Below are 18,040 nucleotides of genomic sequence, written 5' to 3' on the forward strand. Positions count from 1 at the left end.
GACTGCAATCCTATGTACAATACAATTGATTTACCTTTACACTACAGAAACATAGGGAAACAGAGCATTCCCAAATTTGGACAGTTGTTATGTAACAATGCAATTTGTTTACAAAAGCTATCATTGTGGGTTTTTTTTTAAAATGTCCAGCTCCAGTGTTTTCATAAACTAACTAGAGATTGAAAAATGAGGTGGGTAGTGTTGGTGCTGATTTCCAGGTGAGCCGGCCAGAGGTAGGAGGGGCAGATTGCTTGGAAAAACAAGAGGGAGGAGGGAAGCCTGATGTATCCTTTTATGCAGGGGAAAAGTGGTGGACAGATTTAATGGACATTCTGGTGAGAAAGCATTGGACTTTCTAAAACATTAAAAAAGGACATAAAATCTGAAGTTTGGTTATCCTAGGTACAAAGAATTGTAGTATAAAACATTCATACCATAGTAGCCTATTAGAACTGTCTTTTGTCCCAAGGAATAGATACCCAGGCCCTCCAGGTGCTGCACTGTAAAATCGGCTATATTAGTTAATGAGAACTCAGTAATGGTTTTAACTGCTTTGCCCTTTGTACCATTTAAAAAAATGTTTTATAGTATTAAAAAAATAACCAAAGTTCTTCAATTATATGGGCATAGCAGTGGCAGAAATAAGTGAACTAACAGCATTCCAATATCTCAAGACAGAATTTCGCTGCCTGCTGAAATTTAATAGCATAGACCTTTAAGGCTGTTAAATTTATGCTAAATTACTATGCCTTAATTAAACATTTAAAAATACTGTGGTCTTAAAATACACAGGGGAAGCTCCAAAGCCTACTTTAGTTTTGAACTAAGCTTGTTTTTTCATGTTACTTATTATCTGCCCAAATGTACAGTCAATAAACCAGGAATGAGCAATAGTTGAGGCACCAATAATGATAGTTCTGAGAAAAGAGATGTGCTGAAAAATCCCTTTGTAGCAGATAATTAGGCATTGTTAACAGGCAATTATTTAACAGCCACAACATATTGGACTTAATAAACCTAATAATCTGGTTTATTAATTAGATTTCAATGCCTTAATTCAGGCACATTCATTTTTTCATGTAAACAGATGCTTAAAGTTTGTTAGCCATTACAAGCAACGATGGGACCCAAGCCAAGAGTAGAATTTGTGAAGTGGCTGCCTTTCTGCTTTGGCCAAATTCTCTGGCTAGCTCATAACCCATGAAAAGATGGGCTATTTTAACAAGAGGGGAACAGCAAAGGAAAAAATCCTGCTGCTTTATAGTTTCTCCTTAGGACATTCCTGGACATCTACCTTAGGATAGAAGTACAGTTATCATCCATTTGTTTAAATTCACCTTGCCCTGCTAAGATTCTATAACAAATTATAAAGCAGATCTAAGCTTAGTTAAATTTGTACTTTGAATTATATTGGTAGAAATCAATGGATCAAGTTTTTGGAGCAGTGAAAAAAAAAACCTCTTGAGATAGGTTTTTTCAATAAGCTGCCTATAGAGCTGACGCTGATGATATGGTACCATTTTCAGTGTTTCATCTTGATAGCACCATTATAATAAACACAGAGGCCTCTCTCAATATCTGGTCAACATCGACAATAAGCCATCCTGCTATTAAGAATGCCTGGTGTTGAGAAAAACCTGATCAAATAGTAAATTCATCCAGAAATGAAATGGGTATTTTAAACAATTAACAAAAATAAACCAATGTTTACTTTTTAAGACACATATTTCAGTGGCAAAAATGTGTGGACAATGAAGCTGTTTCTTGGGATTTAAATATCGATAACTATTTTCATCCTGAGATATAATGCAGGGATGACAAATAGTACAGGGAGTTTGAATAAAAGGAACATAAATCCAAAAAGGTACAGTATGCACACCAACGCTTTTGAGAACAAAATCGCTTTTAATGACATTTAAGGCTAGGTTTGGGTTCTCTTTAATACTCCCAACAGTTGTTTTTTTTTAAAAAAAAAAATCATGCTTGTTATCTAATTATTAGGCTGGTTTTCTTTAATTCAGCCAGTGATGAGGATCTGGTTGTGGTATTTTACCAGAAAAGCTTTGAATTACAGCAAGTAGTCACAGAAATACAGAGGAACTGTTCCTTGACAGCAGGATTTGGAGCTGTGCATGCAATTACGTAGGCACAGCGGCTACGAGGGAGAACGGAGAATGGAGCAGGAACACGGAAACAGGCTCCCATGTCTCCAAAGACCAGCTCCACCTCCAGGTTAGTACACAAATGTTGCAAGAAGCACACTAGGGAAGACAGCCTTGACACAGGCAACAAGCATAGAAATCTTGGGGAGTCGGGGGGGGGGAGGGGGAAGACCATGCCAACAACAAACAGGAAAGCCTACATACAAGTCACCCTTTCTTGCCCACTGGATAATTCTTCCCAGTCAGCCTGTAAGACACAAAGGTTGTGGGAAAAAAAAAATACAAAAAGCTTCCCATGCCCCCTAAAGATATAAGGAGGAGGGACTGTTTCCCTTTGATGCAGCACGGAATGAGCAAAGGTTGGGCTCAATTCAGAGTTGGAAAATCCAAGATCCTTCAATCTCCATCAACAGGTTCAGGTAAAGACAATTTATATGTTTACACATTCTCCCAGCACCATAAAAAGGAAGGAGAAAAAAGGCAAATCTAAAAACTGGCACCCCTCTTTCCCTCCACCCCTTCTCAAGGACTCTTGAAGATAATGGCCAGGCCTGAAGAGATGTCCAACAGACTGAACATCATCTCTCTGCAAGGACAACGACTGGGTTGTTCTAGCACAGGGGAGACAATATTAGCCCAAAGTAAGAGGCGTAATTATCTTTCCTGTTTACACAGAGATAAATCAATGGGTGGAGACACGTGGAACTATGTTCCATGAACAGCTACAGGTATAATTATTTTTATGCCTTTTCCTACCCACTTCCTAAAACTCAGAGCATTTTCTCTCCCCCCCCCCCATGGAATGACAGACAAGTGAATCTTCTTGGCTGTGCCTTCCAAAGAGACTTGGTCTTCTGCTGACAACAGCTAGCTTTCTTTCAGATGGAGCCCTCCAAGCTGGGAATTACAGGGTTTGCTCCCTGTCTTGCATGCCTTGGAGCACCAAAGTGGGAAACCAGTCCGCCTGCAGATGCGCCCAGGCTTTGCTCTTGGTGAGCTGATCTCAAGCTGATTGAAGAAACAAAAGATGGGTCTTTCCCTGCATGAGCCACCTTTCAGACACTCAATCCCTTGGAACAATGATAGAGATGGCAAAACCAGTGTCAAGACCACCAAATAATAACTTACTGCAATTCCTTATGTGGCTTTGTACACACTGCCAGGAAGGGGGGGAAAGGCAAAAAAGGGGGGGAGATTTAAACAATAAAACAGTTCCTTGCAGGCCTTGGTGAATTTTTAAAACTGTCCATGTGGAGCCCTTGGGGGGGCCTGCAGACATCACCCCATCTTTCCTTTCCCCAAATCCATTTGATTCTATTTTCACATCGCCTCCATCTCCATGCTACACACAGTAGAAAGCCTTCCAAGTCACATCTGGTCCACTGCAAACAGAAAAGGTGAAGAGTAAAACAAAATGAAAAGCCTTTTACAAAAAGTTGCTTATTTATGCAATTCAACAACAAAATCAAGAGTACAAAAATTACAACAGATCAATATAGTACATGAAATAATTAAACTATTAGATAGTACAGAAAAAAGTAACCGAAGGGATCAATTTAAAATGCCAAGGGTAGTGTGTGTTGGTGTGCTGAAATTATTTCAAGATTAATCCCAGTCACACATTCCTGAAGGGGGAAATTATGCTATGTATGCATGCATGCGTGCGTGCATGTATATTGGTTATATTGATGTCAGAATTTTGTTAACCATGAGTGGGAGATAAATCTATACACCAGTGTGTATTTGCTTCATAGGATAGCAGTTCTCAATCCGACTGCTTGCTGCTCTTGTTCAAGAACTGAGTAGTTTGATTGTGGATAATATACCCCCCCCCAGGCATTTTTGCACTTAACATGGTATGCAGAAACAGTAGCTCAGCAGCAAGTGGTTAATGCTTAGAAGAGAAGCATTTTGCTCTCCCACAGTAGCATTTCACAGAGCAATACATTTGTGGTGTTGTAAAAGAGCCAGTGGCAACTTACAGTGCCAAGTATATTTTGAATCTGCTGAACTTACATAGTAACTACTGAAAATCCTACATTTGATTTTCTACATAAAACCAAATTTAGACTTCGTTCAAGCTTTCTTCAGGTTGTCAGTCTACCTCTCCGCTCACATACTGGTGAATGGGTGAACTGTCTCCAATGTGGGGGGGGAGGATTACAACTGCCTCTGAGGGTTCCAAACTGTTACACCAATTAAGTCATTGTGATAGCTTAACCATACGCAAACAATGGACCTCATTAAGATATTGCTTCCTTGATCACTGCTGAGCCACAAAAAAAAGAAAAGCAAACTGTCCTTTGCTGACACTGTTGAAATTTACTTACCCATGTAGTTCATTGTTTAAGTAAAAAGTGACTGTAGTACTATTTACTAACCTCAAGATGATGCTGTGATTACATCAGTGTTCTGATTTACAAAATTATAATCCTTCATATTCTTGAGCTCGCCAGGAAATGAATTCATTGGATTTGTAGGATGTGCTCATTTGCTTATAGTGCAATATAGTAAATCTATATTATCTTCGTCTGTTTTAGATATAAGAACCTTTTCAGGTGGGCAAGCCTCCTGGTATCACTGTTTCTTTATTATGCAGAGCACAAGGCCCTCAAACCTCTATTTACATGCTAGCCCTGCTCTGTGAAATGTCATAGATACACATTTACTTTCGTCCATCATAAATTTGATGGCTGGTGATTTAATACAATAAGACAGAAGAGCATCATCCACCAAATTGGTTCAGTGGTTATGACACCAGGCTAGAAACCAGGAAACCCTGAGTTCTAGCCGTATCTTAGGCAGGAAAACTGGCTGAGTGTCTTTGAGTCACTCGCCCATCTCAGCCCAATCTACCTCACAGGGTGGTTGTTGTGGGGAAAATAGGAAGAAGGAGCATTACACATGCCACCTTGAGTTGTTTATAAAAATAACAAAGGCAGGATATAAATAAAATAAATATATTTGAATTCTGATTTGGGTTCAGTAGTGCAGAGACTAGTATGTATATGCCTAGCTTATCTTTTATATTAATAATTATTATTTTGTGTAAGATCAGATTCCCATGACTGAAATAAACACCATATAATCCTTTATAGTGTTGCAATGGCATACTTTGGGGAGCTATGAAATGGGAGAAGAGCTCAAGCACAGCATACAGTTGAGTCAGTCCCAAAGAAATGTAAAATATGCATACCTATAGCCGAGTACTTCCTCAAGGCAAACTAACATAATAAGGCAATCCTCCTAGGCCTGAACCACATGTGCTGCTGCTAAGCTCAAAGCATACTCTTCTCAAACCACATGTGGGCATAGGGCACTCAAATGTGCCCTGTGCCCAACTCTTCAGAAGCTGATGTGAACAGAAATGGCTCAAACACTAATGCAAAGACAATGATAATGTCTCCTTCAAGTGGTTTCACCACGAAGAACACGACACCCAGTTTGATATAGAGCAGAGGTGTCAAACTGCTGGCCCATATGCGTCATGCTGAAACCACAGCCACCCCAGCTCTGGCAATGGGGAAAAAGTCGCGATACGTCATGACACATCACGTGATGTTGCGAGTTTGACACCCCTGGTATAGAGGTATAGAGGCACCAGGAGACTGTGAATTCTAGTCCCACCTTAGGCATAAAAAGCCAGCTGGGTGACTTTGGGCCAGACACTGTCTCTCATCGCAACTCACCTCACAGGGATGTAGTGGGAAAAAATAGAAGGAAGAAAGGACATTAGCCTCCTTGAGTCATTTATAAAAATAATATAGGCAAGTTTGTAAGTGTATTATATAAATAAAATAAAATACATATACTGTACAAATTAACAGAGGGAAAGAATCAAGATCACGTGAAGTATTAATACCACTCTACAATGCCTTGGTAAGGCCACACTTGGAATACTGCATCCAGTTTTGGTCACCACGATGTAAAAAAGATGTTGAGACTCTAGAAAGAGTACAGACAAGAGCAATAAAGAAGATTAGGGGACTGGCAGTTAAAACATATAAGGAAAGGCTGCTGGAATTGGTATGTCTAGTTTAATGAAGAGAAGGACGAGGGGGGACATGATAGCAGTGTCCCAATATCTCGGGCTGCCACGGAGAAGAGGAAGTCAAGCTATTCTCCAAAGCACCTGAAGGCAGGACAAGAAGCAACGGATGGAAACTAATCAAGGAGAGAAGCAACCTAGAACTAAGGAGAAACTTCCTGACAGTTAGAACAATTAACCTGCCTCCAGAAGCGGTGAATGCTCCAACACTGGAAGTTTTAAAGAAAAAAACTGGACAGCCATTTGTCCGAAATGGTATAGGGTTACCTGCCTGAGCAGGGGGTTGGACTTGATGACCTCCAAGGTCCCTTCCAACATTATTATTATTATTACTAGCTGTACCCAGTCACGCGTTGCTGTGGCTCAGTCTGGTTAAATGGAAAAGAAAGAAAAGAGAAAGTGCACGTTTGTAATATGTTTAATTTCACAATGCTTGCGGGTATACAATATTTTTTGTTGTTCCATTGTCTGTGCAGATATAGAGATTGTCTGGTTTGCCAGCTCTGTTTTTCAAAAAAGCATGTTTTTACCTGCCACAGGTGTGACATCTATATAATAGTAGGTATATAAAAACACGCATGTATTCGAATGCAACGTTGTGTCAAAACTTCAAAGCAATCGGTGAAGAACTTTCGGAGATTTAAGATTTTGAACAAACGAACATTACATTTTTATTTATATTAGATAGATTATTATTATTATTATTGTTATTAAATATAGAACAATGAAAAAATAAGAGCAGATATAAAGGCAGTGTGAACAGAGAGGAAAATGAAAAAGTCCAAAACCTTCATGTTTATTATGTGCCATGCTTTTTCCTTATCTCCACCTTGACATAATTCTCCAAGTCTAACAGAGAGAATGGGTCTTCTTGGAAAGTCCCTGTTTGACATAAAACCAGATCCCACTTACATTATAACAAGTTGAGGAAAAAACCAACTCCCATCCGCTCCTTAAGGGAGCACAAACCACACCTAGATAAATATTGCCAAGTGATGTTCTCTTCGGTGAAAAGAAAAGATTTCAGGCAGGCCAGGCCTCTGCCTTAAGGACACAGTGTGGGTAGTGCAAAGGATGTAGGAATGAAGACACACTTGGCCGACACTGGATTTTCTCCTCCCCTCAGCCTTTGGCAGTAGCCTCTCTCTTAAGCCAAGCATTTTAAAAAGCATTTGGGATTAATCTGCAGTTTCAGCAGTGAGAGCACAGGAAGTTACTCCCACCCACCCCATCTCACATTCAGGCTACAGGAAATACTCTGAAACATCTGGATTATTTGCACATCTGGACACACAGACACACACACACACACACACACACACACACACACACACTTTAACAATAGCAGCTGTGCTAGGTACAGTTAAAAACTAAGCCTGCTGAGAGATCTCAACTGATGAAACTTTACACCTCTTCACTTCTCAACTGTAATTTTTTTGGAAGGAAGTGTTCTTTTTATAATACATAAAATATTCTTTTTATAATATATAAAATAGAAGGAGGAAATTGCTCTGATTCCTGCTCATCTGCTATCCTCTCTCCACTGAGGTTCTAGGCTACACAGAAGAATCTGTATTTACAAACTCCTTTAAAAACTGTGAGTCTTAATAGTCACGTTTAGAAATTTAGGAGAGTGTATCTATGGCTCTATATATGCCAGTGTTGTCCGAAGACATTTCCATGGTCATGTGGCCAGCATGGCTATACGCCAAAGTCATAGCTGCTACCTTCCCATCAAAGTGGTACCTGTTAATCTACTCATTTTTGCATGTTTTTGAATTCCTAGATGGGCAGGAGCTGGGGCAAGTAACAGGAGCTCACCCCGTTGAATGGCGCTTGAGTCTTGAACCTGGACTGCCAGATGACAGTCTTTAACTGCTGAGCCATCACAATTAAATATATAGGAGTGGTGTGTGTGTGTGTGTGTGTTGTGTGTATTGACACCTGACTCCTGAATAATGGCAATAAAGAGCTTTTCTTAAAATTCTAATCTTATAAACTATGTACAATGTATTTCCAAATGCATTTTCCTCTCTTAGTGTTCTACTAAATACCAAATACACTGGGGGGGGGGGGAATCATTCCAATATGTTTTCTATTTGTATTTCAACCACAGGGTTCAGTACAGTACAGGTCTCAGAGCATGAATTTTAAATATCTGAATTATGAGTGCTGTCAGGCATTAATTCCTCCCTATAAAATCTCTCAAATAGATGCTGACCACCAACACATTATTATTATTATTAAACCCAGGACAAACTTTGGCTCTTCAAAGCAATCTCCCACGTAAAATTGGAAGTGTCTTGGCGACGTTTCGACAAAGTCCCATTCGTCATCTTCAGGCTGGTGTTTTCAGCTTCGTGCTTCGAGCAGCACGAAGCTGAAAGCACCAGCCTGAAGATGACGAATGGGACTTTGTCGAAACGTCGCCAAGACACTTCCAATTTTACGCGGGAGAAAACCCAAATAACCAAAGACCTACATACAAACACCGCGAAAACCTCAGAAAACATATATATATATATGACACCTGTCCACAAAGGAAGACAGGACTAAGGCATGGGAGGACAGCAGTGCAAACCTCTCCTGAGAAAAGCAACAGATATCAGCCAGAAACTTGAAAAGCAGGAGGAGAGAAAACAAGAAAAAAAAAAAGAGTCATATAAAACGGGGTATCCAAGTTAGAAGAAAAGCAAATACAGATGCAGGTGCTTTGATTCAAATCAGTCTCGTGGATAAAGAAAAAAATGGTCAATGTCTCCTCATTCTTGGTAGCATTCTAATTCAAAGCATTTTCCTTCAAGAACTGTAGTAAAAATAGACTTCCTTTTGAGGAAGTGGCCAGTTTTGTAGCCAGTATCTGACAAGACACATTCTGCCTTCTTGAAGGGGATCGGACTCATAATACTGAAGAAGGCAGGGATGGGGGCCACGCATGGGTTCAAAGGAAACAGTTTTTTCGGTACATAATCTGAGTGGCCTTTTTCGCTAACAAAACTGCTCTTTTTCTCCCAGTGACTTACCTTGGTCATGATATTACACATTTGCAGTTCATGCAGCCTGGACCACTTTCATCTGGAGGATTCAATTTACGTAGTTTGTGCTGCCGGATCTCTCGCACTAAAGTATAGAAGGCATCTTCAACTCCCTGCAACAAGTTAATGAAGTGTTTTGAACATCATGTATTTGCGTGTGTAAGCAAAGGGAAAGGACATTTCCAAGAGTAGTTAAACATGTGTTTTCCACTGCTGGTCAGTTCTGAATGCATTACTAGCTAATCTAGGATTTGATTCAAGGAGATAAAAGCTGCTCTCCTTCTCCCCAAACTACAAACACGAAACCATGTAATTGTGAGCTGGTAGACGTTGTAGAAATAACTGGCAGAATTGGTAGACATGACAATGGTGTGACTGTTTACCAAGTGCCCCTTTTGAATCCAAACCTCAGACCCAGAGAGCTGACTGCCTAAATTGGCAGCAAATATGTGTACAGTTTGGACAAACAGCAAAGTATGGAATTCCCCCACCACTGTTGGCTGAACATTTGCCTTTGTTACTGCTAGTGACAACTGCTAAACCAGGCTACCTGCCAGTTATGTCCCAGCATCATCTTAATGGAACAAAGCCACTCTTAATCCAAACTTGCTGTAATTTTCACTTCTGTTCCCCACTGCCTAGGAACCATTAGCAGAAACTACACAACCTGCTCAATAACTACCAGCTGGAACCCTAGTAACCCAACAGTAAATGCCTATTATTGGCTCAATGGCGCTAAGGGCCAGCTCCAGCCCAGCTAAGTCAGACAACCACGACAGGATTATACAAACAAAGAAAGTAAACTGAACAGTCATCTGTTTACACAATTCTGAAAAGTATGTAATTTCCTTGGAGGGGCATGAGTTGGACATTTTTCTATCAGAAGAGAGAGTCAGCAAAGATGGAATTTAAACTAAGTTTCTTTGATACACAATTCAAATCCAGGGCCAATGATTCAACACAGCAGATCTTCAGCTGATTGCAGAAGCAATGCAAAGGAGCCAAAAATCTCCCTCTGACTAACAAGGGCAAAAATGAAAAGTTCAACAGACTCTCCAGAAGATAGCTTGGTTTTTCACCATAGAAACCCTGAAGATTACATCTTGCGAGTATGGAGTGGATTCTTTCCTCAAGAGTGAAAGTGAAAAAAGTGAGTTTGAATTGTTTGCACTTTCCTCCCCCCCCCCACCTCAGTATACCTGTCTAGTTTTGGCTGACGTCTCTATGTATGGAATCCCATAGCTCCGAGCCAGCTCCTGGGCTTGCCGCGTTTCCACAGTCCGGGCAGGAAGATCACATTTATTCCCCACCAACACCATGGGCACATCATCAGAGTCCTTCACTCTCTTGATCTGTTCTCTGAAACACAGAAAACAAAAATGGGACAAATTAACGAAAGCCAACATTTCTATACAAGGCCCATGATTTTTAAGAGCTTAATGACCTAAGAATATAATAAACCTAACTCACAGAGTTTGAGTTGAGGCTTTCCCTCTCACCAATGTCCTCTTAAAGCATTATCGTCCTTTCATTGCCCGGTGTCTAACCAGTGATGCGTTTGTCAATACCGCTTTTAGAGCAAAATACCCCACATTCCTCCTCTGGACATTGTTTGCCTCAGAACTTAAGGATATGGGATTAGTCTTAATCTCTGCTCCGTTCCTCCAGTAAAGCTAAATTTTCCAATTCAAGCAAATCAGATAGGGCAGTGGTTCTCAACCTGTGGGTCGGGACCCCATTTGGGGTCGAACGACCATTTCACGAGGGTCGCCAAACAACGCAGTCCGCCATTTTTTTTCCCTTTTCCTTAGCTGTGCTACTTCCTTTTATTCTATTGGCTTTTGAAAGCCAATAGAATAGACTCTCTTGAATAGAGTCTAATTCTATTGGCTTTCAAAAGCCAATAGGAATTGTCCAGGCTGTCTCTGCCCTGCTGAGCCCGCCAAAAGTCCCATTCTGCAAACGGTGCTGCACCAGTTGAGTAGTCCTCGACTTACGACTGGTTGAATAGTCCTCGACTTACGACTGGTTGGGGGGTCGCGGCATTAAAAAGGTTGCAAACCACTGAGATAGGGAATTACTGAGGTCAGAATATTCACATTTAAGATTAGTTCATTATTAAAAGACTAATTTTCCTTGTCCTGGAAGAAGCTGGCAACCTAAAGAAAACACAGCTGATACAATTTAATCAAACAAAGTATTCATTTATGCCAGGGGTAGTCAACCTTGGCTCTTTTATGACTCGTGGACTTCAACTCCCAGAATTCCTGAGCCAACTAAGCTTGACTACCCCTGATTTATGCAGATATGGTGGTGTTGGGGCAAATCCTGTGATAGGAAGATAAGAAATGAAAAGTAAGACCTTGAAGGCATCAAGGCCACTAGCATCCTCTTCCCAGCTCATGCACATCATGAGCATAAGTCCACAGCAGATCATTGAGATGACACAAAAATGGAACAGAGAAATACACTTTCAAGACAAATAAAAACGGGAGAGAGTATCCTAAAGTTCTCATTTGCATCCCCAGGATTTTTGTTTTAAATTTGCAGGGGACTTTAAAAATTCTTTGCAAATTAAAACATCTCAGGGATGTAATTTTGTTAATTTGCTACAGAAAAATAATAGCACAGATTCCTATGGTATCTTAAGCACTGTTACATTTCACAATTACACAAGGTAGAATATATTTCAGAGTATGCAAATTCATGAACAGATTAAACCTATGAAATCATATACCCTAATGTATTTGTTACCCTACAAGAATCTATTTTCTATGAAACACTGAAAGCCACAAAGCCTTATATGGAAGCCCTCATATTAAATAGACTTGCCATCACACTGTATGAAGAATCATGTATATGTGCATACATGTGGCAGAGAGGGCAGAACAAAGGCACCTGCTTGACAATCTAGCAGAAAGTCCTAAACTATCACTAACTTCAGAAAGGAACAACCATGTGGAGCAGACAGGTTCTCTGGTTTCCTACTCTTTATTTTAATAATGTTGTCAAAGATTTTAAAAAGAAAGAAAAACTAATACAAACTAACTTAAAGCAAGGAAGAAAAAAGAAAAAAGTGAAAAGAAAGAAAAAAGATACAAAGTGGTTTCTGATCTTTACTGCAGTTAAGTACAATTATAAATGTATATTTTATTATTTATTATTTTATTATAACTTTCTCTAAAGTTACATGTCTCTTTTCTGTCTAATCATCAAATCCATAAATCATAAGGTCATTTTTTAATGTTTTCCACAAAACGCACACAAGGGATTTCCAGTCAGCAATAAACAGTTATTGTCATTTCTTTAATAAAGAAATCAATTTGGCCATCTTAACAAGTTCCATCACTTTCATCACCCATTCCTCTATTGTGGGTAATACTAAATCTTTGCATCTTTGTGCATATAACAGTCTTGCTGCAGGAATCATATACAAAAACAAAATTCCATGACTTTTTTTTCCAACTGTCCTTCAGTCCCAAAAGACTGACCTCTAGTCTTAATTGTATATTAAACTTCAAAATCCCCTGAATCAGTCTATGTATTTGAATCCAAAATTTTCTGGCTTTACACCACATCCAGTAAGTATGATAAAATGCCCCTTCTCATTGTTCATGTGCATTTGAAGTGCTCCAATTTTTTTTACTCATAATTAACATTTCCCACAAGAACTGATAATGACCAAACTCTATCCATCACAAGCAGCAGTGCAGATCACAAAATAGCTGAAACAGAGTTGATGTAATGTGGTTACTGATAATTTCCTAGTAGTAGCTAATCTCTTTATGGAAATTGATATATTCTTAACACTGTGATTTCCCTGACACAGGAAGTTCAGCAATTCCAACTTCTGACAATGACAGTCAAGAGCTGCAGTTATCATAATTCAACCTTAAACAGTTCTAGCAGAATTTGCTGATCCGGAAGCTCTAAATGTGGAAGATTTTTTCCCCTCTGCTTTCACATAATTCAAAAGTATTCTTAAGATGTATCCTGACACTTCTTCTGTTTTCAGTCTCCTTCCAGTAGTTTTTACATTCAGTTTCCCACTCTTCTGTCCTTCCTTTCTATTCTTCTTCTCTTACTATGATTATTAACTATTCCTAATTGGCCACTTTTGGTCATTTTGCATCATAGGAGGGAGATCCTCCATTCTTTCTCCCCTAAATCATGTTATCTTTAGTCATCTTTTTTTCAATTCTACACATATTGCTCCCAGGCTGCTTTTATTGGGGGGAGAGGGTATCCAGCTGTCTACCCTCATGGCATAGAAGAAGCCCCAAGTCATGGCTCTTTTTCTCCTGCACTATAATCTGGACAGATACTCCGTGTATCTCTATTGCTATCTGTTTTTTTCTTTCTTGTCTCTTCTCTCTCATCATACTGCCAATCATACCTTCTTTATAGATATCCCCTTCTTACAACATTTGAATAAAGCAGTGAGCAGGCCTCCCTGAGCAAGGAATAGAGCTCAAATCCTTTGTCAGCACTCAATTACAGCTTCAGTCAGCCTGGAATCCAGATCACAAAGCAACCTGGCTGCCCTACAGGTGCAGGGGGAGGGGGTTTCCTTGTTCCCCAAGGAACCAGCCCGGCCTCTTTTACTCAAACAGGCCACACTGGGCTCCTTGCTTCACAATAAGTTGTCGACACTGAGAACACTGACCCAGGAGATGCACTCAGGCTTATCAGAGCCAATTAATTTCCATTAAGCTTGCTGATTTTCTAGGCGATTTGAGTAGTTTTTCAAGGAAAGTTACAACTACAGGTAATTCTCCAGTTACCCCCATTCATTCAATGACTGAATCAAGTTATGGTGGCTCTGAACAAAGGGTACTTAGGCCCAGTCTCTGAAGTTATGACTGCTGTAGTGGCCCTCTGGTCATATGATCAAAATTTGGGCACTTGGCAGCCCTCCTACTATAGGAGCGCTTCAACTCCCCCATCTGCCAGTTTCCTTCCCATCTCTTCTTCTTTCAGCTGGCCTGCACAGTAGCCATCCTCGGCGCAGGCAGCAGCACTGGGGCTGAAGTAGAAGCTCCAGGCCTTCAGCCATCTCAGCCAGTTGCCGCCACCCCAAGGGCGCTACTTCAGTCCCGGTGCTGTCACAGCACCAAGCCCCAGCCACCCCCACCAGCCTGTGCTCCACTGGCCCTGCCGCCATGCACTCACTGGCCCTACACTCACGAAAACAGACTGCGCAACTTGGATAATGGCACAAGCAGCCTCAGGAAGGAGGTCTGGCACAGCCAGGTTCGTCATGTAAGTCCAGGTCAGGTGCATTTCAACAGCAGCAGGAGGATGGCAGCAAAAGTCAGTTGGGGCCAGCAGAGTGCAGGGTGGGAAGGTCAGCAGAGGTGGTGGAGAAGAGGGCAGCCAAAAGAGCAGAGATTGGGGGGGGGAATAGATGGGAGAGGGAGTTAGAGGAACCAGTCCCTTACATTACCAAGGCTGGGAGTGGGGTAGGAGGACTAAGTTGGGAGTGGGATCGGGATCTCCCTTAACAACCTCTGGGATTCAGCTACCAATAGCAATGGGGAGTGCCAGGATTGCCATCACTGAGCAATCCAGTCACATGATATCATGCTTTACAACCTCATCACTTAGTGACAGAAATTCTACCCAATTACCATCGTCATTTGAGGAACCCTTGTAACATACTTCTCCCTCAGGTGTGTGGATTTTTCTTTTCTCCTTTTAGCAGTGAGCCACAGAAAAACATATACCATTTGTTTTATTTAAGATTACTAAAATCTTATTATCAGGGTAAAGAAATGTGCATCCATTTTTAGCCATTCATTCCCTGTCTTACTTGAAGAAGTGTATTTTGTACGCAGAATTGTGTAGGACACTTATCCCAATTGCACGCTAATTGCTCATAGGTGAAAATTGACTAATCTAGTTAAGCAAATCTACATATCAATGAATAAATTAAAACATGTAGTTTTTCTTGTATAGCGTGCCCTGTTTTAAACATTAAAAAGTGAAAACAGCTTTTATGTGTTGGAAAAGAGACGTAAGAGACTCTTCCTTCTTTCAGACTTTTAATGTAAATCTTGATTCCAGATTCAGTGAACTATAACATCCAGAATGGCCATTCTGACTAAGTATGATGGGGCAAGAATTCACTAGAGACCAGTACAGGAAAATAGATGCAGAAAAAGACAATCAGAGTCCCTCTGTAAGCCTGGAATAGTGGAACAACTATTTATTCTTTTACATTATTTTAGAAACACAGTGACTAACAGCAGAACTTAAATTCTGCCTACATCTTACCAAGCCTTTTTTTTTTTTAGGTCCATAACCCTTTGATAAACTTGCAGAGTTCCCTCTGCTTTTTAATGATGTCTCCAAAGAATGGCATTCTTTTTTCATACCCACGAATGCAATAGCCTTTAGATAACAATCAAACATGATTCAGTACAAGATCTTTAAGAACCCTAGAGGAATCAAGAAAGAAGTAGGACTCTTAACTAAAACCGCATGCAGGCTTTTGCATCTGCTGCATTACATACAGAGAAGGAAGCATGTGGATGTTCTGGTTTAGCCAGTCCTAAAACACAATCTATTGGAAAAATCAGGCAAAGGAGAGGAGGGGGGAGGGGTCATCTCTATTGACAGTGATGATGGGTGGGGCCAAAGGATGTCAGTGCCCCTGGCACTCAGATACTCAATTGATGGCTTCTAAAAACAGCATGAGCAACACACATTGCTACAGCTTCCCTAGGAAAAATATTAGCAAAGCCTCAATCAACCTATTCATCTCTCTCTCTCTCTCTCTCTCTCTCTCTCTCTCTCTTTCTCTTTGCCCTTCATATGCGATCGATACAAGTTTCCTTCCCTTAACACGTACAGCACAGCACCCTTAATTAAGGACAAAGGGAACAAACAAGAGAGGATGTAGTCACGGCAAACATTTGAATGCTCCCTCCTCCCTGGGATTTTTCCTGATTGACCAGCAATTTGCTTGGATGATATTTCAGTAGAAATGTTGCTGGAAACTTTCTGCTTTGATCAGACCAAGGGGAGAGGCTTGTTTTTTTTTTAGGATGGGCTGAAAAAAAGTGTTAGCCACATATCCCCTTATTCCAGATCTCTGGTTCTAAAACAGGATGCACACTGTCCTTCACGGTACAGGTGAAGATTGTTCTACTCACCTATACTGATGAATGTCTTCAAAGGACTTGGTGTTGTTAATAGCGAAGACACATAGGAAGCCTTCCCCTGTCCGCATGTACTGGTCTCGCATGGCACTGTATTCCTCTTGGCCAGCTGTGTCCAAGATGTCCAGTAAGCAGGTCTCCCCATCGATGACTACTTGCTTTCTGTACGAATCCTGCAGTCAAGAGAGAGGTAGGGTTGATTAGGAGCGGGGTCAGCACATTATTTGTTTCTGGTTGTTATCCCTGGCTGCTCCTCTTTTTGCTTCTCACAAACTTAGCTATTTACCCTTCATTTCCTTTTGGCAAGTTTTTGCATCACTGCCATCTTCTTGGCTCCAAGGTTGCTGCTCTCTGTATCTGCAAGCCTCTCCTCTTTTCTTTCACAAGCTCTGTTTCTTGACCAAGCCTCAACTACCTTCTCCCCAGGCCACTCCCCCTTTTGTTTTCATCCCATAGGTCTTTTCTGTGTCTCCCAATCTGCGCCTGCTTTGTATAGCAGCTATCTGCCCTTAAATGCTCCTCTGGAGAATAATTCTGGCTTGGCCCAGCCCTTTGGGAGGTCAGTATCAAAACAAACTGGTTGCTTAGAATCCATAGTTCATACCCTGGGACACATTACTCTGGGTTGGCCAGAGTCAGCAATCTGAACCACACTGAGGACCATAGGCAAGGGTACACAAATTTTTGGTGGCCAAGGAACCACTTCCAGTTATAATTGCTTGAGGGCAGCAACATTTTTAAACTGTTTCTTTCCTGTTTTGAGGGAAATGGAGAAGGTTGCATTCTATGCATATATTTTTCAAGGTACTCTTCAGAGAAAGGATAAGTATTCATACCTCTAGCGCAGGGGTGTCAAACTCAATTTCATTGAGGGCCGCATCAGCATTGCGGTTGCCCTTGAGGGGCTGGGTGGGTGTGGCCAGGGCGGGTGTAGCCTACTGAGTGGGTGTGGATAGAGTGGGTGTGGCCTACTGGGTGGGCACGGCCAGCTCTATATCGTTTGCGTCAAGGGTGCCTGTGGGGGCCTGGGCAGGAGTCGGACAGATCTGAGGGTCTTTGGCAGAAGGGGGTGGGATCGGAGCAAGCGCCAAGGATGGTCCATTTCTTCATTCCTCACAAAGGGTGACACCTCCCCAGCATGCACCCAGGAGGCGGGGTCGACACAGCAGGGGCTGGTTCCTCGCTGTTTCTAGATGGCCTTGTGGAGCTAAGAGTGAATGTGTTTCAGCATAGATGGCCACCACAAAATTGTACATTGGCTCTCGGCCTGCCTGGGCCAGGGCCAAGGCTGTGGGGGCCATTCCCTCACTGTTTCCAGAATGGCTTCGCGGGCCACATGAAACCACTTTGCGGGCCGCATCTGGCCCCCGGGCCTTGTGTTTGACATGTCTGGTCTAGCGTCAAAGCAGCAGCTCGCATTTTAGAAGCACAATGTTTTCCCCTGACAGACAAGGTATTTCTTTGATACCATGCTGTTTAGACTTTGCAAACTTATTTTCTTTACTTTATTTAGTATGCACTTCTTCCTTTTAAAAGTAGCTGTGCCAAAGGAGGATCACAGTCATCTCCTTTGACCAATGGACATATAAGCTGGAGAGTAAATATAAATGTGGGCAAAAGTACTGGGTGGAG

At 41.3% G+C, this 18,040-nt stretch overlaps 1 protein-coding gene across 3 annotated transcripts in view; it reads right to left on the reverse strand.

The window, feature by feature from the left end:
* Window positions 1–1,248: 1,248 nt before the first annotated feature.
* HRAS (HRas proto-oncogene, GTPase) overlaps window positions 1,249–18,040 on the reverse strand; it is an 85,884-nt gene continuing 69,092 nt past the window's right edge. For all 3 annotated transcript variants that reach the window (XM_039331233.1, XM_039331235.1, XM_039331234.1), the window contains exons 3-6: window positions 16,403–16,581; window positions 10,445–10,604; window positions 9,234–9,358; window positions 1,249–3,544 (exon numbers count right to left, since the gene is read on the reverse strand). In XM_039331233.1, the coding sequence (XP_039187167.1) occupies window positions 9,239–9,358; window positions 10,445–10,604; window positions 16,403–16,581 (459 nt within the window). In that variant the 3' untranslated portion in view covers window positions 1,249–3,544; window positions 9,234–9,238. The remainder of the gene's footprint in view (window positions 3,545–9,233; window positions 9,359–10,444; window positions 10,605–16,402; window positions 16,582–18,040) is intronic.

The sequence above is a fragment of the Crotalus tigris genome, unplaced genomic scaffold (assembly GCF_016545835.1).
Source record: "Crotalus tigris isolate CLP2741 ecotype Arizona unplaced genomic scaffold, ASM1654583v1 scf7180000024436.1354646, whole genome shotgun sequence".
Lineage (NCBI taxonomy): Eukaryota > Metazoa > Chordata > Lepidosauria > Squamata > Viperidae > Crotalus > Crotalus tigris.